Source organism: Rousettus aegyptiacus, unplaced genomic scaffold, assembly GCF_014176215.1.
Source record: "Rousettus aegyptiacus isolate mRouAeg1 unplaced genomic scaffold, mRouAeg1.p scaffold_m13_p_1, whole genome shotgun sequence".
Lineage (NCBI taxonomy): Eukaryota > Metazoa > Chordata > Mammalia > Chiroptera > Pteropodidae > Rousettus > Rousettus aegyptiacus.
This window is the reverse complement of record NW_023416284.1, coordinates 7,691,136-7,711,441: the sequence shown is the minus strand read 5'-3', so window position 1 is coordinate 7,711,441 and position 20,306 is coordinate 7,691,136. Positions and strand designations below refer to the sequence as shown.

General features: G+C 42.3%; 1 protein-coding gene across 8 annotated transcripts in view; it reads right to left on the bottom strand.

Annotated features, from left to right (window-relative positions):
• Window positions 1–20,306, bottom strand: part of PRDM2 (PR/SET domain 2) — a 105,136-nt gene that overhangs the window by 39,826 nt on the left and 45,004 nt on the right. For 6 of the 8 annotated variants that reach the window (XM_016149470.2, XM_016149471.2, XM_016149473.2 and 3 more), the window contains one exon: window positions 18,860–18,986. In XM_016149470.2, the coding sequence (XP_016004956.2) occupies window positions 18,860–18,986 (127 nt within the window). Of the gene's footprint in view, window positions 1–665; window positions 14,383–18,859; window positions 18,988–20,306 lie in introns of those variants that run through there. The other 2 variants (XM_016149480.2, XM_016149479.2) reach the window with 2 other exon arrangements.

Sequence of the window (20,306 nt, the reverse complement as noted above, 5' to 3'; positions counted from 1 at the left end):
TTAAAAATTGAGAAGTATCTGAAAACACTAGTAAACCAAGTACTAAAAACTAAAAAAAATGAAATAAAATTTACCTCCGCAGTACCTTTTGGTGAACAGTGATACTTAGTTTATGACTGAAATGCGTCTATCATGAATACCTAATTATCGTTCAACTGAGATTATATGATACGTGAAATGATTTTCTCAGAACCATCTACCACTCAAGCAACTTCCCACTTGAACCACAGACTAGAGGTAAAGGAGTTACTAGAATCATGTGTCCTACTTGTTATTTTGCAAGAGAAACTGAAGATCAGGGACCTGCAGAGACTACTCAGTCTATGACTGGACAGAAATTAGAACCTGGGTGTCCTGACTCACACTTACATATGCTTGGTGTCACTCACAAAGCCAAATACTACAATAACAGGTGGTGGAACTTGCTACATTCCCTTAAATCGGTATATTTTTTTCCTGATACTTGGGTTTCTCTTCTATATGTAATCATATTAAAAGAAAAACAAAAACAAAAACAAAAACAAACCTATAATCAAAAATAACCTGAATGTCTTTTGCAAAGGGAGGAGGGGACTCGTTAGCTTCTGTCTGTGAGGCAGGAGGTGCCTCGAGAGCTGGTCCCGCAGAGCCCGCTGGGAGCCTGGTAAGCACACGTGTGCACTTACCATCAGGTTCCTGAAGGGTCCTACACAGAGGCTACTGCCAGCTGCGTGCTCCGCTTGCTCTAAACAAGAAAGATACAGGAATGAAACACAAGGAAAGTGAAATGGAAACAATGACAAAAGATGTAATGAAGGACAGGACAAAACTGTATGCATATAAGGAAAAGAAATACACATATAAGATGAAGAAACTGAATGGAGCAGAAGGAAAACAGCAGTTATCTACTGCGATAAGGTTCTTGCCAAAAAAAAAAAAAATTCATCTTTGTATTAACTGGGGTAGGACGTGGTATACTTACTCTCAGACCTGTGCCATGCCCAAGTTGTAAACCTGACGCTCTCATCACTTAAGTGCCACTCTACCAGAAGGTCCAAAAGTCCCATCCATGCTTCTCATTTTAGAGTCACCAAGGACCACAGATGTGACGTCAGCTGCCTGAGGTCACGCAACTAAATTAGTTTTGAAGTCAGAATTAAACCCTGAGGATGATGATGCTGTAAGTGCTCTTTCTACATTTATTTCTTAAGACCAATAATGGCATAAGAAGAACATCTTCTTTACGAAGCACTTTACAGCCACTGCCACTCAGTTTCAAGGGCAAATGAAAGCGGCGCGGACCTCCACTGCATGTATAGAAAGGGAAGAATCACACTGAAATGCAGGGGTTTTTTTCTATTTCAATTTTATCTTATGCCATAAACAAGTATCAGTCAAAAGGGCAGAACCCCAATCTGAGCAAATATGATTCACCATTAAATATTAATAAAACTGGATTTCCTAGTGAAACAGCTACCATCCGAAGACATCGACAGCGGTAATGCCCACTTTTTGAAGACGACGGGTAGCATCATACTTCTGGTGCATGGGATTTGAGGTACAAAACCAAAATTGCCTAAAGCAGCTCATGAGTAAGCTCTGGACAGTGTTCTCTTCAAGTAAGGTGGACTAACACTAGAAAATTCTTGAGAATAATGTTTCACTTAAAAATGTTCACACATCAGAGAGAATGCAAAATTCTAGAAGGCTTGCTCGAGTCACATAAAAAATTCATCACAGCAGTGAAGGCTCATGCATTTGGTGATTTAAATGAATTAAAGTGAGAAGCACAGGCAACTCTTCCGCCTCCTCACTGGGGAGCTGCCAACTGTGAAGTATGAAAACGGAATTCAGTATCGACGCACAGCAGCAGGTCCACCTGATCTCTGGGGAGCTCACCACCTCACTCAGACACACAGCTGATTCCAAACCGGGTGAGCCCCCATCTGTGAGAGCTGCCCACAACCGTACCATGAAAGATCATGGACGACAGACATGGTCTGTCCTGAACAGGTCAGACGCTGACTCCCCAAGGGCAGGTGCGCCTGGGCCCGCAACCCCTCAGCTCTCCGTCCAGCCCTTGATCCTGGCACGTAGACTTTCACCCTCTCCACTCTCCTGCAGCTCCACGGCCCACAGTTACCTCTGATCACGTAGTTACAGAATGCCGGATTTCTTCTGCCTTCATTTGTCCCAAGTTTCTCCTTCATGTTTTGACAGAACGATGGGTCTTTAAATTACTCCCTCCTGCCTCACGACTATCACCTAGAACCTCCTCTTCTTCCTGCCCCGAAATGGGAGGGCCCCTCACAGGAGTCAGAAGTGTGGAAGCACGCCTTCATACGAGGTTGAAGAAACGCTTCAACAAAATACTCAGCTAAGCTGGGGTACGTATCTTAGAGAATCAAGCAAACGCAGAGTAATAACAGAACTAAGGGGTTACGTTAAAAGCTAAGAGAGAAGAAGCCTAAGAATTAGAGCTGGAGAAACCTTAAAGATGGTCTTAGGCAGCATCTCAAACACACCTCTCTGAGCTCCATCTCATTATACAAATTGCATAAAATGTCACAGCAAGTTTGTAACAAAACTGGGACTTGTATTCCCATCCAATTCATTATTCTAGTCATCGTGTTCAAGCATCCTTGTTAATGACACTTTCTGGGTTCTAATCCACCCTTAAAAGGGAGCTAACAGTGCCTTCTGCATTTCAGGCAAGTCTGAGAACGTCATCACGAACATCTTTAGCCATTATACATATTTCTGCATTTTTGAAAGGCAAGGGTGTGATTTTCCTGAAAGAAGGCCAGCAGGGCACTAATGTCAGCACCAGGGTTTAACACTCTACAGCTGGCGGGATGAGTAGAGAGAGAGAAGAAGCTGGAAACGGAAATATAAAACGAAGTCTTCCACAAGGAATTAACAGGCCATTTTGATATCCTTAACGTACGCTTTTAAAAAAAGAAAATAAAGACTCGGGTACCCCGAAGCCGTCAAAAGCCACTGACAGGACAATGGGGGAACCTGAGGCAGCAGGACCGATGCGAACGGTGCCTCAGAAGCCACGATCGAAAATGCTTCCCCAAGGTCGAAGCGCTGCACGCGGGGACGTGTTACCGGATGATGGAGAGCGGCCCCTACGACTGGCCAGGGTGAGGTCAGCGAGCGAGCACGCCGCGTGGGGACTCAGCCCGTCGGCCCATGTGCTTGAAAGAGAGAAATGCGAAGTAGTGAGATGCTCTTACGGTTGGTTCTCATGAAAGTAACAGGCTACGCATTTTCTACAGATTTCTTTTACAAGTAAAATAACTCTGAAATGTAAAAACATTCTGTTAGGCTTGTTGGGCATAATTTCAAATAGTTTTCGTAGTTAAATTCACCAAGAGCTGTCTGTAACCTAGAGGCAAATTATAAAAATAAAACCTTTCTGGTTTTAAGTTGTGCATGGTATTAAAACAGGACTCTAGACTTCGCTTCCAACAGAAACAATGGAAAAGTTCTGGATCCTTCGGTGCTGCAGATCACAGCCTAAATTCCTGGAATGCTTGGGTCCCGCCAGCGGGGTGCACAGCCTTTGCGCCACGGAGGCTCTGGCTCCCAAACCTCCAAACGTCAGGATGACGGCAGAACGGCAAAGATCCTATCTGAAGGGAGCTTTTCATTTCTCTAAAGAAGGCTTTTAGTGGCTCTGACTGGATAATTCCAAGTACTAGAAATAAACTTTAGTAAATTCGAATTAAGAAATAATTAAATTTCCTTACATTCTTATAACCCCAAAAATCTTGAGGCATAAACAGAATAACTTCAGAGACTTATTAAATACTTCTGAAATTTAAACAAGCTCCTAACCTCTTCTGTTTTATAATTATTTTCATTTCTAGAGCTTAATTTCTAGAATTCTTCTCATGGATGTTCAGTACCTTTATTTTAAAGGAGAAAAAATATATCTGAAGTCTGAAAACCTTCCATAAAAAGTGAATTAGTGACTACAAAGTAAAGAACTTAATTCAAGTTCAGGTATCAGTCCCCTGTGGACAAATACACCAGGACTGGGAGCTGAGCAGGGAAGTGGTGTGTTTCAAGTGCCTGGCAACCTCCTGAAACAGAGGAGACGGCCATACCCTTGAGAATTGGTTAGTCTCAGCAAAAAGCAAAGTTGTTTTGCCCCTCTCAAAGCCCATGAAAAATTTTACAATACTATATCCTAATGAATTAACTACAAAATTTAGGTTAAAAATATTTTCAATGAAATAAAATCTATACATAAATCTGAGTCAAGATACAATTGCAACACTTAAAATTCATTCTTTACGTTTGTTTACAGAAATGCTCACAGGAACACTGGTCAAATCATAGCAGTAACTAATAAAATCTGTCTATGGTTTATCCATTAATATACGCTGAGCAGATCTACATTGAGATGTTGGTAGGTGGCTTCTACTGATGAGAAAATGATGAGGGGATAATACCTGTTTCCCTATCTTTTTGTATTTTCTATGAACATTTGGTTACATTATGTAAAAAATAAATGAAAGATTTAAAAATATATTTACAAAAGCAAAATTAATGACACAATTGAAAGTGTTTCTTTTGGCTGAGATTAGCTTATGTAATTTTTATAAAAGTACACTCTGAAAAAGGCCTTGACTTTCTCCTTTGTTTGCACAAAAAGTCGTACTGAACACACTGTTTCTGTTTTCCATCCACCTCCTACCTGTACGCCCCAGTGTAAGTGTCCAGAAAGAAGTACTATCCCCAGAAACACCAAATCTACAACAGACACAGAGTTATAAGGATTTAAAATATTCATAACAGACATTGCATTAACAGTCTGAGCTGCTTAAACATTCTAATTACCACTGTTAGCTGTATTCAACTCTTTTCTTATGCATTACACTACTTTGAACAAAAAATTAATTTGTCTCTTCCTTTTGAACAGCCACACACCTCCTATTCTTTTGCTTGTTTCACTGCACTCGGTTATTATACCCATCATTATTTAAATCAGAAATCTAAACGATCACGGTGAGTGCCTCCCAGGTAGACGCGACGGTCAATTTTTTTTTGGCAGTCAACTGCGATCATCCCGAGTACTGTTCACCCAAGCTTTTATTTTGCTTCTCCTAAAATGCAAAAACTAGACAATGGCATTAGAATATACTACATTTTGGTAAAGGTTTAAGAAATTCCTTTATAAAAACAAGAGAATTTACGGATACATTTAACTATCTAATCCCTTGGATCTGACACAAAATGAAACATTTTCACTTTTACGGGATAAGTTTTAAGACTCTATGACTATTGCTAAGTGATCTCACTCCCTTCTGTCCAAGACCTCCATCTTCCTCCAGCCCCTTTCCACCTGCAGATTTGTCTATCGAAAATCATGAATGCACACACATCACTCACTGCTCCAGGGGAAAGAGCCTGGCCCACCCCAGGCTGACACAGGTGCAGAAGCTAGCACAAATTCACGCACGCGCACAGGCTAGCCCAAGTCGCCTACGCTGACAGACTGCAAACTGTCAAGGCCGTCTTTCAGACTAGAGAAAAATAGAAGAATCTCAGATGTACTCTTCTCATAGAGAAATTACTTTTTAAATCAAAGATTACATTTAAACTCAATTCCAGGTAGGTTTGTTTGTTTTTAATGTAGCTTCACCTAAAAACAAACTCCTGCTGGCCAATTTAATAACACATGTCATTCTTGAATGTACTAGCCTTTATCAGACTAGTTTAGCTCAAACTCACTATTTTTGATAGATTACATTTTTTTCCCCTCTACATACTTTGCAAGGTTTCTGGAATAATGATGAAGTAGAAGTCTTCTGATAATTTTTCTTGGGTGCTCATCTACAAGGCACTTTAAGAGCTATACAGAATTCATATATTTTACTACAAAGATATCTGCCCCAAAGGAATTTAAAACTGGAAGTCATACGTCTAACTTTGGGAAAAGCAAGCCCTTCTGAGGAAAGGCCCTACTGATGTCAGTAAGAAGCAAATTTTGAGTGGAAAAAAATGTTCCAGAGAATCTGTACTTCTTTTACAATTTTTTAGAAGGGGAGGGGAGGAAGGAAGAAAGCAGGCAGGAGGGTAGAGGGAGGGAGAGAAGCACAGAGTGATATGGAGAGGGAGTGGGGGCGGGGCGGCGGAGTGGCAGGCACCTGGGGGCTGCTGGGGCCCTGCGCTCTCACTGAGAGCGCAGCCTTTTAGAAACACTGACTCTTACCCGGCGCTGGCCTCCAAGGGCTACCCCATGCTGTCCGGCGTTGCTGCTTCTCTTTCGCCAACACGGGGGTACAATTATACCCCCAGGAAGGGAGGCCTCACAAAAGACTAGGGCTTAAAACCCAGCTGTCTCCCAGGCCAGTGCCCATACTGCAAGAAAGGGTCTCACTCTCAATCCAGACACTCGATCCACTTGCTCCCCAAAGCTTCCTGCGTCCCCAGGGTCACACGTCCTCCCTGCGAAGCGCTGACACTGACAAAAACGAGACACTCCTGGACGGGGCTCTCCTCTCCCGTTGGGGAGTCACTCTGAACAAACTAGGCCCTCAGAGACCAGAAGCCCACAAAACGGAAATTCACAAAACCAAACTTTATTGCGCAGCCTTGGGCCATAGTTGGATTAGTGAGAAATTATCCTGTTCAGGGCAGATGGGAGTTAACTGTGATACACACTGGTGATAACTACTTGTCGTGGGGAGGAGAAAATGAGATCATGACAAGATCATGTGCACAGTGCCCGACAGAGACCCAGTAAAGGGATCCAAGTGTAGGGATTAGCCACAGATTTTACTAAACAAACTACAGACACTCCACGCCTACAAGTCTAAATTGTCAGCATATGCTCCTTCTTAGGAAGACAATAACATTCTGCTTCCACTAACAATTCTGAATTCGCCCATTTGTTTTGTTCATTTGTTCTACATCGTTTCACACAATCCCACCCAGATATCATTATGGAAATGTACAATCCAATGAGGACAGAAGTTTAACTGAGAGAAAACAGAATTCTGGCAAACGCCCACCAACATCCCATCAATATACATCTTGATGCTCTAACAGAAGTGAGGCTATTTCATTTTTTTAAGCCTGTAACCCCACTGATGGTATTGCTGCTGCTGTCTCTACTTAATTTTAAAAATTAAACATACTAGTTCATGCTTTAGTGGTTCCTAATCTTGTGGGAAGAAACCGCAGACTCCTTTGAAAACCAGGTAACACCTGAGGCTCCTCTCCCCAGGAAGTCACAAACTTAAACACAAAATCTGGGGGCTCAGAGACCTCCTGTTATCACAAAGCTGTGAGTTCATGCAAACACGTATGGATCACAGTACTCCTGCGTGATCCCTGAAAAACTTCCAACTCCCCAGGCTGCTCAATAAAAATGTTGCACAGATAATCAGGACATTCATTTCCTTAAAATTGACATCGACTTAATTAGTAACTTCTCCCAAGATGTTGCCTTTCACACTTTGGTTTTAACCTGATTTTCACATCCAGATGAATGTAAACTGACAGATTTCATCTGTCGTACACAGCACAGACACTGCTCCCATATAGTCACTTTCAAGGCTGTCTGATAATGTAACATCTGAGGAAACACATTCAAAATTCATCCAGAATGTCACCTGACATTCATAAAGCCATGAGTGGTGCGGACCATGTCAAGATAAGAGAACAGGAAGAAAACAGTAAACACTTCATCTGGGCAGCAAGCAAATTGAGAAACATATCTACTTCTGCCCAGGCCCATGCAACAAATCAAATTCCAAGAGTTATCTAATCTACCAACCTATATAACCACCGGTGTCCTAGTTTGGATAGACAGCATTTACAAAGAAGCAGGTCTCCATGTGAGGAATTCTCCTCTAGTGCCATGACATGTGTCCAGCAACAAATCCAAAGAGCTTTACTCTCACCTAATGTGCAATCTACTTCATTCACCCCATGTCGTCAAAGCAAATATATGAATTTTAAAAGGACATGTTAGAATATGTTAAAACTGTTCTTTCATTTTTTTTTTTTTTCCAGAAGTGCCATGGTCAGTTAAAGGACAGGCAGAGTTACTGCAGAGCTAATTTTGCCAGTGCCCACTAATGGCAATGGAATGGACGAAGGTCGGTGTGCCATACATCCTGATGAGGCTCAAGGCTCACAGCGACGCTACAAGGTAGGTCTTAACCCATTTTACAGACAGGTAAACTGAAGATCGAAACACATGGAGTTATCCATCCAAAGTCACACTGCTACTAACTGGTAAAACTGGGATCTGGATCTGGCCTTGTAATCCCAAGGGTATGTTCTAGCATGCCACAATAAAGTCCACATATCATACAGTTCCCAGCACTCAAAGGTACAGCTGGGTCAGCAATTTTTTCCTTCTCTGCTCCACCCAACATACACACACGCTTTAAGCTCATTATAAACAAGTTATCTTTGCAAAGTACTGATCCTGTTATATTTAATACAGAAGCAACAGTGAAGCCTGAACATACCTCCACCCCACTAATAAAAACTTTGGGTGGTGGTTTGTTTTTAATGTGCTTTAGCACGGAAACTGAAGTTGGGGTTGGGGGTGGGAGACTACAACAGTCCTTCCGTTTAGCAATTCCATGTACTTTCTGACAACCGTCCAAGAGATCTGGAGGACTCTGTATCTCTCTACAAAGGAAGAGAGTCCGAAATAGTTAAGCAACACCTTTTCTTGATTATTTTCTACATTCTAATGCTACCATGAATTTAATTTACCTTGGCATATAGTGATTTACATTATTTTCCATCCTGAACTCCTGAATTTATCATTTTGATGGAATAAAAACTGCAAATAGGTAGTTATTAAGGTTAACACTCAAATTTGATCATTATTAAATATTCCTATGATCACATCTAACAAAAAAAAAAACAAGATACTTCCCATAATATACAGAGCTAATAAAACTAAAACAAACAAATTTGGAATCTTAAGCCCTTGTTCAAAGTTCCAACCAAGAGTGAGACTATTGATAGTTACTCCTTTTTACTAGTTGCATCTGACACCAGAGAAAGGGAACCTGTAATTTCAACCCCACTGTAAATCCTACCAAAATTACAATCTATGGTGTATAAATAGACATTATTCCATGTGTAAAGATTAAGACTGCAACTAACCAGCACATGCTACCTGCAGCATAAACCTGGTAAAGATGAATAGAAGACCTACGTCTCCACTGATGCCGAATTATCATGCTCACGGCGAAGGTCCCGAGACAGGAGGCGGAAGGCAGGGGAGCCCTTCCTCACACAGATCTCACATTCTGCGTGAAGACAGCAGTCTGCTTTATTCCACGAAAAACAGGTTCTGATAAACTCATATGTTAAAAACAAAAAACATAGCCAAAAGAACCAGAAAGGCAATTCTACCCCTCAAACTGGCAAGAGAATGAAAACTGAAATGAAGACGCCAAACGGTGGAAAGAATAACAAAAGGCACAGAAATCGCACTGTTGCCCATTCTAATCAGTAATGCAATTTCAGACACTGTACATGGTTCGGTTTAGGGGTTCGAAACACCGGCAAACAAACCAGTTTGCCTTCATTTTTGTGGCATGTGATGTCTTAGGAAACCTACGAAAGACTAAATCAAGAGTTAGGATTCTCAGTACAAGAGGAATGACTGTTTATCTCTGTAAACAGAAATAAAAGGGGGGTGGGATTTTAACCTAAATTGTATTTACTGCTTTTCTTTTTAACAAAAGCAAAGATAATCTTCTGCAACTATATATAACTGGCAACATACACCTAATTCATTAAGGGTGAAATTAGGTTTCACTGATTAAACTAAGAAAAGCATATAAAAGTGAAAGTTCTGAAAGTATCAAATTAGCAATGTTTTTAGATGTCATAATCTTATTTTAGAAACTAGTATTTTTATATAACACACACATACTGTATTTATTTTATCATCAGAATAAATTTCTTGCCTCTGAAACCATTCACATATTCTTTGTATATTAAAAATAAATACGTTAATACAGAACATTTAAAATAACTATACAACCTTTACCAGATTATTAAAACTTCCATCAAAAAATATTTTTAAATTTCAGGATCATGACTATAAAAATGGTAAAAGGAAATAGCTACAATAAATGCTACAGAATGCTGAAAATTTTCTAGTCTCTTACCCATAATCCTTCAGGACTTTTTCTTAATACATCTACCAAGTTTCAATCTTTTAAACAAAGTTACTGCTTCCTAATTTTTAGAGAAAAGGGTAGAACAGAAAGGCAATTGCCTAAGAAATGTGAAAAATGAAAACACAGATTACTAAACAGTCCTTTTCTTTTGTCTATCTACCTAGTGTGCCTGAGGCATTGGGGGTGGGGTGTTAAGGATTTAACTGAATCTTCAAGGAACAACTAAATGCTCTCTGTACTTGATTTAGGTAGAAGCTTTTACATTTTGCCACAAATTCTAGAAGTTTTTAAAAAATGTTATTGACACACACATATTCTAAAGACAGTATTGTGAGATAAATACAATTAATAAATCAACCCCTGGCTCGCATCAGGAAAATTCGAGAGTGCACAGGGACAGGTTAGGGCAACTCCTTTCTTGTTCTTGCTTCCTTTTATGCTTTTCCTAAGGAATGAGCCAAGATGCTGGGATAGGAACAGCTTTATCAGCAAACAAAACCTCTTAAGGAGCTACTGCTTCAAACAGTTCAAATGAGTTCCTCTTAAAGGAAAAAGAAAAAAATAAAAAGCTCTCCTCCCACCCACCACGAGCATCTGACTTGAAAAAAAGAAAAAAAGATTAAAAAAAAAGAAATCCTATCTTTTATTGGTATCACATCATAAGACAGTGAAAGAAACTAATAAGTACAATTTAACTCAATTATATCCACAAATAGGAATTGCATTTACAGTTTCTAGATTTAATTTTTAGAGTGTATGTTAGTATAAACATGTTCATGCTCCATAACATTCGGCTTAGCAAAAATTTTAAAAATTTTATTTTATTCAGTTGTGCTAAACATTTGACCAGTCATTCTCAACAAAAGCACTCTGGGGCAGAGGAGGAAGCTCAACACCCGTGCTTTTTGAAATCATCAGTAAGACAAAACGAGGCGGCTCTGCCAGGGCACACTCACGCCCCCCGCCAGCCGCATGACAGAGGGAGGCGCAGGGCACCTCACTCCGCTCTTGGGCTTTCTCAATAGATTTCAAAAATAATGTACAACTTAAGAGAAATGAAATATTCCTAAAAAGCCCAATATGACAAATATGTGTTTAAAAAAAAAAAAAAAAGCACCTGACAACAGACAGCAGGGGATAAAGTAATTTGTTAGTGTTTGTAAAAACTATCTGAGGTACTCAAAGGACTACAATAAATCTATTCAATCCATAAACCCCTGAAGCAAGAGTAACTGAAGGCATCAATTCTCACCATAACAGAGCTCTCCAATTCCAAAGACTTCATTTAATCACGCTATACTGCCTTATTATCTAGGATTAAAGTGGGCAATTCTAAAGTAAATAGTGAAAATTCATCCTGGCTAATTGGCAAAGCCTTATAAAACATCACTACTTATTCACTATAACTGTCCTACTTAGAAACATTAGAAATAAAAACGATTTAGGCAAGTTGGAGCCAAGTATTTAGTAGCTGGGTAAACTTTTGCAAACCACATGGCCCCTCTGAGCATGTTTCCTTGTCTGCAAAGGTGGATAACAACCCCTGCTTTGCGGGGCTTATTGGCAGGTTTAGCTCCTCAACTCACAACGGGGTACATCCTAATAAACCTACAGTAAGTTAAATATATTGTTTAACTGATAATGTTATTTAACCTAGTGATCATCATAGCTTAGATTAGCCAGTTTCTACTGAATACATACCGCATTCACACCATTGTAAATCAAAAAATCTTAACATCAGATCCCATAAGTCAGGGACCATCTGTATATGGAGCACCAAGCACAGGGCTAGGCACTTGCAAAACAAGCTAAAGAAACAAGTATTTTCTGTCATGGCCACCATCAACAGAAAACAGTGTTTCAAAACAATGACATGATGTACAGATCTGCCACTGGATTAATCTGGTAAAAAAAAAAAAAAAAGGCTGCTTTCAGTGTTTATCTTTTTCACTTTGAGGAACAATAGTTGTGCTTTCAAATAACTTCCTTCTCCATGTCATTCAGCTTCCCTAAATTTTATCAACCAAAGTATTAATATTAATAAAGCCAAACTTTAGAACTTTGTAAGCATGTAAAATCTGAACAGTTAGAGTTCTATCTTAGTCTACTACCCGAGAGACTGCAACTCTCCACTCTGCACAACTTGTAACTGAAAGAAATGTCTATCACTTTTTAACCCATGTAATGCTGTTCTTGGAGTCTTTATCCAATTGCTCAGTTCTTCAGAGGCCAGTCCACATGTAAAACTATGCCCTCCTCTCGGTAATTCTCCTGTGAACATTTAAGATCACATATGGTAATAGCTCATCTGTAAACATAGGAAACTGTCAAGGAAACACTCAATGAGTTATGAAAACAGTAATTAATCCATAATTTAGAAAAAGAACTTAGAATTCCTATTTAAGGAAAGCAAAGTAAATTGTTTTCTCACAAATTACAAATGAATCTTAAAAAATGAACTAAACTCTTCTAAACTAACTACAATAAGGGTCTTGTAATTTTTTTCACCTTTTAGAAAACATAATACAATCAAACCTTTTTTTCAGTGTTAGGCAAGTTTCACCTCCCAATTTACACAGGGACAGGACAATCAGAGTAACAATCTACCTATAGACAGAACACAGCGGATTTCCTAATACACTAATAAACTACAATGTTTGAAGCAGTTTTCAACTATGGCATGTACTGGGATTTTTGTAAATTCATCCGCTAAAACAAGAGTGAACATTCTGCAAAATGCTTCAGAAAATTTTAGTTAATCCACATAAATTTCCCTGTGAACGAGGTTATAACATAAGCAAGACTCCAAGGTACAAAACAAAAACACTGACCAACTGATTGACCTAAATTCAGTAGCAGCAAAATTAGAGATTAAAAAATTCCAATTCCTGTTGAAAAGATATTCAAACTGTACTGTGCTTTCGGAAACAGACCACGGCCACAGCAGCAGCGAGCAACCAGCCTGGCAGCCAGCCCATGCTGATGGGACACCCAATGCTCAGGGAACGCAGCGCTCAGCTGCAAGGCAGCAAGAGCTACATTAGGGGACGAGGACATCGCACAGTCGGGTCTAATGTGACAAGCCCGCAAGCCACACAGCATGTAATGTGGGGGGCCACAGTTCCACAAAACACCGCCACCTCCAAGGGCCCATACCCTGTTCCAGCACCTGCAAATAAGAACTACGGGTGAGCGCTTGGACAAGTTACCCAACCTTGCTCAGTTTCCACTTCCTCAGCGGGAGCTGGTACAAACCATGTTGATGGCCGGGACACCACGGAAGCAGAGGCCAAAGGGACCGCATGTGGGAGTGCTCGGCACCACTCGGCGCCGCGGGCTCGCTCTGCACACTGCCGGCCACGAGGCCCTAAGCCTCCATCAGGGCCCCTCGCTGCATGCTTCGACCTGCCGTCTAGCCGTGCTGTGGCCTGTGGCCCTGTTTCTCCCCCACCTCCTGCACTGCTCTTTCCTTCTTCCCCTCCTCACTGTCCCTCTTAAAGGTCCTCCCCACTGTACTCCACTTTGTGACCACAAAGCAGCATCACCTCCTCTCCCAAAGGGCTCCTGCCCATCCCCTCCCTATCCTGGACCCCATGCACACATCAACCAAAACATTCGGTTAGCCTGAGCTGCACTGAGCTGCTATTAAAAAGGCTAAGTGCCTCCCCGGGATTTTTTAGTCATCTCTAATTACCCCTACCAATCCAGACAAAAGGGGACAAAAGGGGCCAATATGTCTATCTGCAGGATTGATTTTCATAATTCAAAAATACTCATGCGAGTTTCTGTGTGGCCCTCGCTATGTACCTCTGAAAATGTGGAGCAGCCTCTTCCAGGAGCTCTCAGCCCCTAGACCTTGACTGGGCCCACCTGGGTGTCATTTATGTCACGGCCTCCAAAATCCACCCCTGGGTAGCCATCTATAGTCACGCCACACTTCACACACATACTCTATGAACGTTACAAGACCTGTTCATCTTGCTGGCTGGTCATCCCCTGGCTCTCCATGTCGATCTCGTGAGAGCGGGAACCTTGGTCGTTTTAGTTCCCTGCTGTAACTACGGCACCCAGAATAGAGTCTGACACAGACCAGCAAATATTTATTAAAATATGGGTGGAGGAGGCGGGATGGGACCCTCCCTTCACTCACTCCTCGGACCTGCCATCTTTAAGGCTCTTGGGCTCGTCTTCCCTGCTCTCCACTCTGCAACACTGCCATCCCGCCAACCCCCCGCCACCGCCACCCCCGTGTAAGTTAACAACTCCCCAGTCATCCCCGCCCAGAGTTCGCTTTTCTTTCTCTCAAAGTCAAGTCCTTTAGTTTCGCACCTTATTTTTTTAAACCCCTCAGACCAAGTGATTTTGCATGTGGATCTCTTACTTTCCTAAAGTAACTATAAATTTCTATAGCTTTTGTCACCTTTGGAGAAGAATTTCAAACACGTACAACTTCAAAAACCTTGAGTGCTCGTCAAAGTACCAAGGTTTTTTTATTTGAATAATTTTGCTTGCAGAGACAGAGAAAATATTTCCTTTAAAGGTGATTATAATTTAACTAAAGGTCACCTAGACAAACATTATACATTAGCTGATACTCTCAGGGCTATTTACAGCTTTTACGAAGGATTACCTAAACCTGCTGAGTGACCTAAGGAACTGTGCTCTTTATAGTTCACTACTGGTTTTCTTATAAACTCTGTCTTCTTTACTGTCCAGCTATCGGCTACAGAACTACTTGCTGCCACATCTTCTAATTTCCTCCATCTAACTTGCTGCGAACAGGAAAGTCAGCAGATTAGAACGAGGCCTATCATACAGGTCCATCAGCACTGACTGAGGCTCTGCCACGGGAAGGGAGAACGGAGATCCAGAACGTCTGGGCTCCCACAGGTGCTCCGTAAACACTGACTGATGAGTCACAAACTCAGTAGCTCTCCCCCAAGGAACATGTAAGTAGCTGTCAGCCACATGCAGTTGGTGGCACTTACGGCTACCGCGAACTCACACGTTGCACAGAGCTGTTCCTGTTTTATACCACTTGCTCCTGACAGCAACCCTGTGAGGTCAGGGAGCCCAAGGACCACTCCATGTCATGACGCCCACTTTTAAAGCTATGGAAACTACACCCTGGAAAGTTGACATGATTTGCCCAGTCACCTGGTAAAAACCCAGGGGTCTCAAGTTTTAAGCCCCTTCCACCAAGCCCATTTGTACAGTGCCACTGTTGTTTCTTTAAGATAAGAGAACTTCAAGGAGAGCTTTTACGTAGCCACGAAAAGGCAGAGAAACGACACATTCTGCTATAATAGTCTACATCTGAAAAGAACATTTGCCAGCGGTCACTGTTTATTGCCAACAAGCAAATCAATCTCTCATTTCTCACACCAACAAATGGGACAACGATGAATAAGCTGGCAAACACTTCTAAATTTGGTCCTTACCATTTTACTTCATAGAATATGACCTTCTTGTGGTTCAAATTAAAATTACCTGAAACACTCGACACTAAACCGCTCCCCCCCACCCCCCGATCTCATGACTGGGGCTGCTTAGACATGTAAGAAGTTAGGATGAATTACAAAGCTGAGAATCCAAAATTCTACTTCGAAAGGCCTAATGTGTGTGCATCTTTGGCCCATGGCAGAACTGCATGCTCCCTGGTCAGAGACAACATGAACTGTGTTCTCACAGCACTGTGTTCTTTTCCTTCATTATAGGTCTCTGTGAGTCTGTTTGCCAATCAACGAATATTTATTGAGAGCTTATTCCATGCCAATGATCTAGGCGCTGATCAGCAACACGCTGATTTAACGTTTGTCGCTAGACTACGGGCACCATGAGAAGAGTTATTGCTGCTTTTTTGCTCACCAGTGCACTGCACAACCTAGCAGCGTGCCACACACCGCAGCTTTATGAACATTAGCGGAATGAATGAATGAGAGACAGAGAAGAGGCCACTGTACGTAAAGGAATCGGGGCTTTTCACCACCCAGAACATGCCTCATGATCCACCAGCAATTTGATGAATTCTGAAAGGCACCACATGCATTGCACAGCTGTAGGCAGAGCAGCTGTCATGCAAAGGAGCCGAGGCCAAGAACTATGAAGAATCCAGCCCTTTGTTTTTTTCTGCCTGCCTCATAAACGAAACGAAGGTAGGTCAACTGTCAATCTACCTGTCAGCTGCATGTCTTCGACATGCTTTAACACTGCTACTGAATGAAATTTATGTTGATTTACTATTTGACATCACTGCCTGAAAAGACATTTAAATGTCTGAGGTCACACATAAGACCTAAATAGAACTAAGTTAAATAAAAAGTTCTCCATTTCAGGTCTTTGCAAGCTACACATTAGCTTTCCTAGAGTATTTAATTTAAAAACATAAAAGGTTTGACTCATTATTTAAGCTCTCCAAACTTTAGGTCATAAAGTTCAAACAGGACTCTTTACCAGTAAGCTGTTCAAAACAGACAAGTTCCAAGAGTGAGCCTCACGTAAGTATTTTAATTAAAACCTAAGATTTAGTGGGTTATATTCTGCCCAGAGTAGTTATAAAAATAATAATAGGATAATAAGAACTATGAACTACTCAACTCGATATAAAAACCGAACAATCTTGGCAGATATAAAAATGAAGATGTGTAAGTGCACGTATGACTAATAAAACAGAGAGTTTATGTTCAGTTTTTTTCTCCAAATCCAACCAAATGAATAGATTTAAAAAAAAATTAAGGGATAAATAAAAAAGAAAAGCAGAAAGTAAAATGTTTAAACATGCAGGCCAAAGTATGCCAAACAGAAAAGCCTTAGAGTGAACTTTCCAATAAGCTATGAATATATTTAAATACGTTATGCTTAATTGCAAAGTAAAGGTTTCCCCTACTCCTCAAACTCCAGCCCCTGAAAATCAAAACTTACCTAGAAAGCTGGTGACATTAATTACAAACAAAATAAACAATAAATAAAGGAACAGGTTAAATTATGTGAAGAGTTTGCAAACAATTATGCATTAAAAGCCTAATGTCGACAAAATCTCAATACTCAGTTAAAACGATAAAAAACAAACGAAAAAACACCTGGGAATTTTCTAGACCCAAATCATCTAATGCAGGATGATCAAAGCATTTAATGACCTAAACCAGCCACAAAATCATGTTCAATAAACACAGAACATGTATTTAGTAAGAGGCCCACAAACTGCCCCTTGAATTAGTTGTATTTTCTTCAGGCTGTGAAATACAAAAAACACGTAATGGAAAAATCAGAAAAGCCCTTTTGCCTACATTTTAAAATATTTTTACATTTTACGAAAATCAAGTCTGTTATGATTTTATTTACAGTATGACTTCCACAACTCACTTTGCAATGTTTTAAGTAAAGGACAGACTCATGAATTCAAATGCCTACAAAAATTTACTTTAGATTAAGGTAGGCAAAAAAGAAAGTTTTATATTAGTAAGAAACTGCCACATTGTGCCTTGGCATATATTCAGACTGAGCTCTATGAAAGATTCACGAATTCACATTAAAATTCTTCATTAAAAAAATCCCAACAACGTGTCAAAATGCCAGCTGGAAATATGATATATCCGACCAAACTATTTTCCTACCCGGAAATTATTCCCTCTTTTGTAAGCCTGAGTACGCTTTCCCGTGGTTTGAAAACATGATAAAACAAAATAAAACTACTGTAGTTGAATCAAAAGTGACAAAACAGCACGCTCTTCAACTTCCATTTTGTTAATGGCCTAATTTCGGAAAGATCTGGTGTGCTAAGACCTTAGCCCACCCCTGAGAGTGTTGCAATCGTGCGCAGCGCGGCCTGGCCCCGCGTGGGGTGGGGGTGGGGGATTAGAGTGGCAGGGCCGGTCCGGGAGAGGGGCGCGGGGCCCGGCCCGGCGCCGGGGAAGCCCGAAGTGGCAGGGCCTGGCCTCGCGTGGAGTGGGCTGGGGGTGGAGAGGTTTAAGAGTGGCAGGGCTCGTCCAGGAGAGGGGCAAAGAGGCGCGACGCAGCACTGTCCGACGTTGGGGGTGGGGGGAGTTGGGGTGGGGAACACGAAGTGGCAGGGCCCGGCCTCGCGTGGAGTGGGGTGGGGGACTGGAGGGGCAGAGCCCGTCCGGGAGAGGGGCGCGGCGGCACGGCCCGGCGCCGGGGGGCACGTAGTGGCAGGGCCCGGCCCGGCGGAGCGACAGTGTACGGCCCGGCCAGTTCTCTGCCCTCCGGGGGACGCGAGCTCACCGGCCACAGCACTCCCGGCCCTACCCGCACAGTCCCGGCGGGACACGAGGCCACCGAATCGGCGGACCTGGAAATGTCACTCTCAGAACACATTTTATGACGCGTTCGCTGGCAAATAGCACAAAAAGCTAAGAATATACCGGGCATGCACGACTCCGACGAGACCGGCTGCTGCGCCCGCCCGCAAGTCCTGCTATTTTTGATGTCCGCGAGTGAAGTGACAACCAGCCCTCAGGCGACACTGGGGTCTGCGCACTTTTCCACGCCCGCATTCCCGGCCCCAAGTTAGAAAAGAGCCCGAGCGGCGTCCGGCGCCGTGATTCAGCAGCAGCCCGGGGGGGCCGGAGCGCGGGCAGGCGGCCGGTCTCGAAAAGGTCACCGAGAGCCGCGGGCTCCGCCGGAGCCCGGATCCGGCCGGCCCGGGCGCGGCGGGGGAGCGGGCGGCGGCGGGATCCTACCTTTCCTGCTTTTCGGGGAGCTCCGCTTGCTCCGGGCGCTGGCTCGCTCTTCCTCAATCGCAGCTGCTATCTCGGGGTTGTCTTCCCCATTGTACCAGACCAGGAGCTCCTCGCCCGGCGCGATTGGCTGCGGAGAGAGAAGAGACAGGCGCAGGGCCAATCAGAGCGGCGGTTGTTGGCGGGGCGGGGGCAGGGCGGGGCCGCGAGCCGGGGGCCAGCCCGGCAGGAAGGGCTCCCAAATCCTCGGCGGCTGAGGGTTGGGCGGCCGCGGGAAGGGACCCTCTGCTGGAGGGAGGACCTCACTTCCCGCCCGCCTCCTCTGCTGGGGGTCCGCGCGGCCACTAAGGATCTGACTAGGAGAGATTGCTTTAAACTTAAAACTGCCATGCTGCCGAATCTCACTGTTCAAAGCCTCGCAACTACCCACGCAGAAGGAAGAATAAAATACGGAACCATTTTGACCATGAAATCTAGCTGACGAGAAATTTAAAGCACAATTAGAACCCCGTAGTTTGGAAAGAGAAGTGCTGCTAAAGGCTAATGGCCAGTGCACTGTTCAGGTTTTAATAAGTTAAACATGATAAGGAAGAACTATATGCCCCCGCACATTTATAAGTCACCGCTAATTATATCACCGACAGGCTAAGGCAGAGGACACATAAGCGTCCTGGCAGTATATTATCTATGCACGGCCACTAACCTGCTCAGGTCCGTGAAGAATTCACCACTTTGCCCTCTGCACCACACATCGAGTTACATGACAACTTAAATTTAAAAGGAAATGCCTAAAAATACCTCACATATATTATGCTCCTAAAATATTCATTCTTAACAGCCATGTGAGCAGTGAGGCCATATACCATCATCATACTGATTACATCTAGAACAAGAATAAATATACTGAGTGGGAAGATTATACTTCTAAATAGAATTTAAGGAAATGTCTTATTGGTTTCTCTCACAATGACTTCAATTCAGAAAGTTCCAAGAGTATCCACACAAGTAAAATTCTGCCTAAAACCCACTGAATAAAATTAGAATCCGTGAGTCTATATTGATATAAATGAATGAATGAACAAGTAAATAAGTAAGAAGGAAAGCTCTTCCTTAAAGCAGATCCCAACTAACCAATGAAAAAAATAACAGAATTAGAAAATCATCTCAGTAATAACTAATTCAGGCAAGAATCATCCATGGTGAAAGTTTGAGTGACAGGATACTTGCAAAGTCTCAAAATATCTCCCTATCAAACACTGATTAACTACAAAGGGAAAAACGGTATCTTCATGAGACAAATAGACATTATGTGCCTCCTGACCATGTATAGAAGAGAACATGGCATCACTTCTTAGGGTTTCTGCCCAAAATGCATAAACACAATTTAATAATAATAAAACATAAGAGAAGCCTAAACTGTGAGACATTCTACAAAATAAGTGTCCAGTTC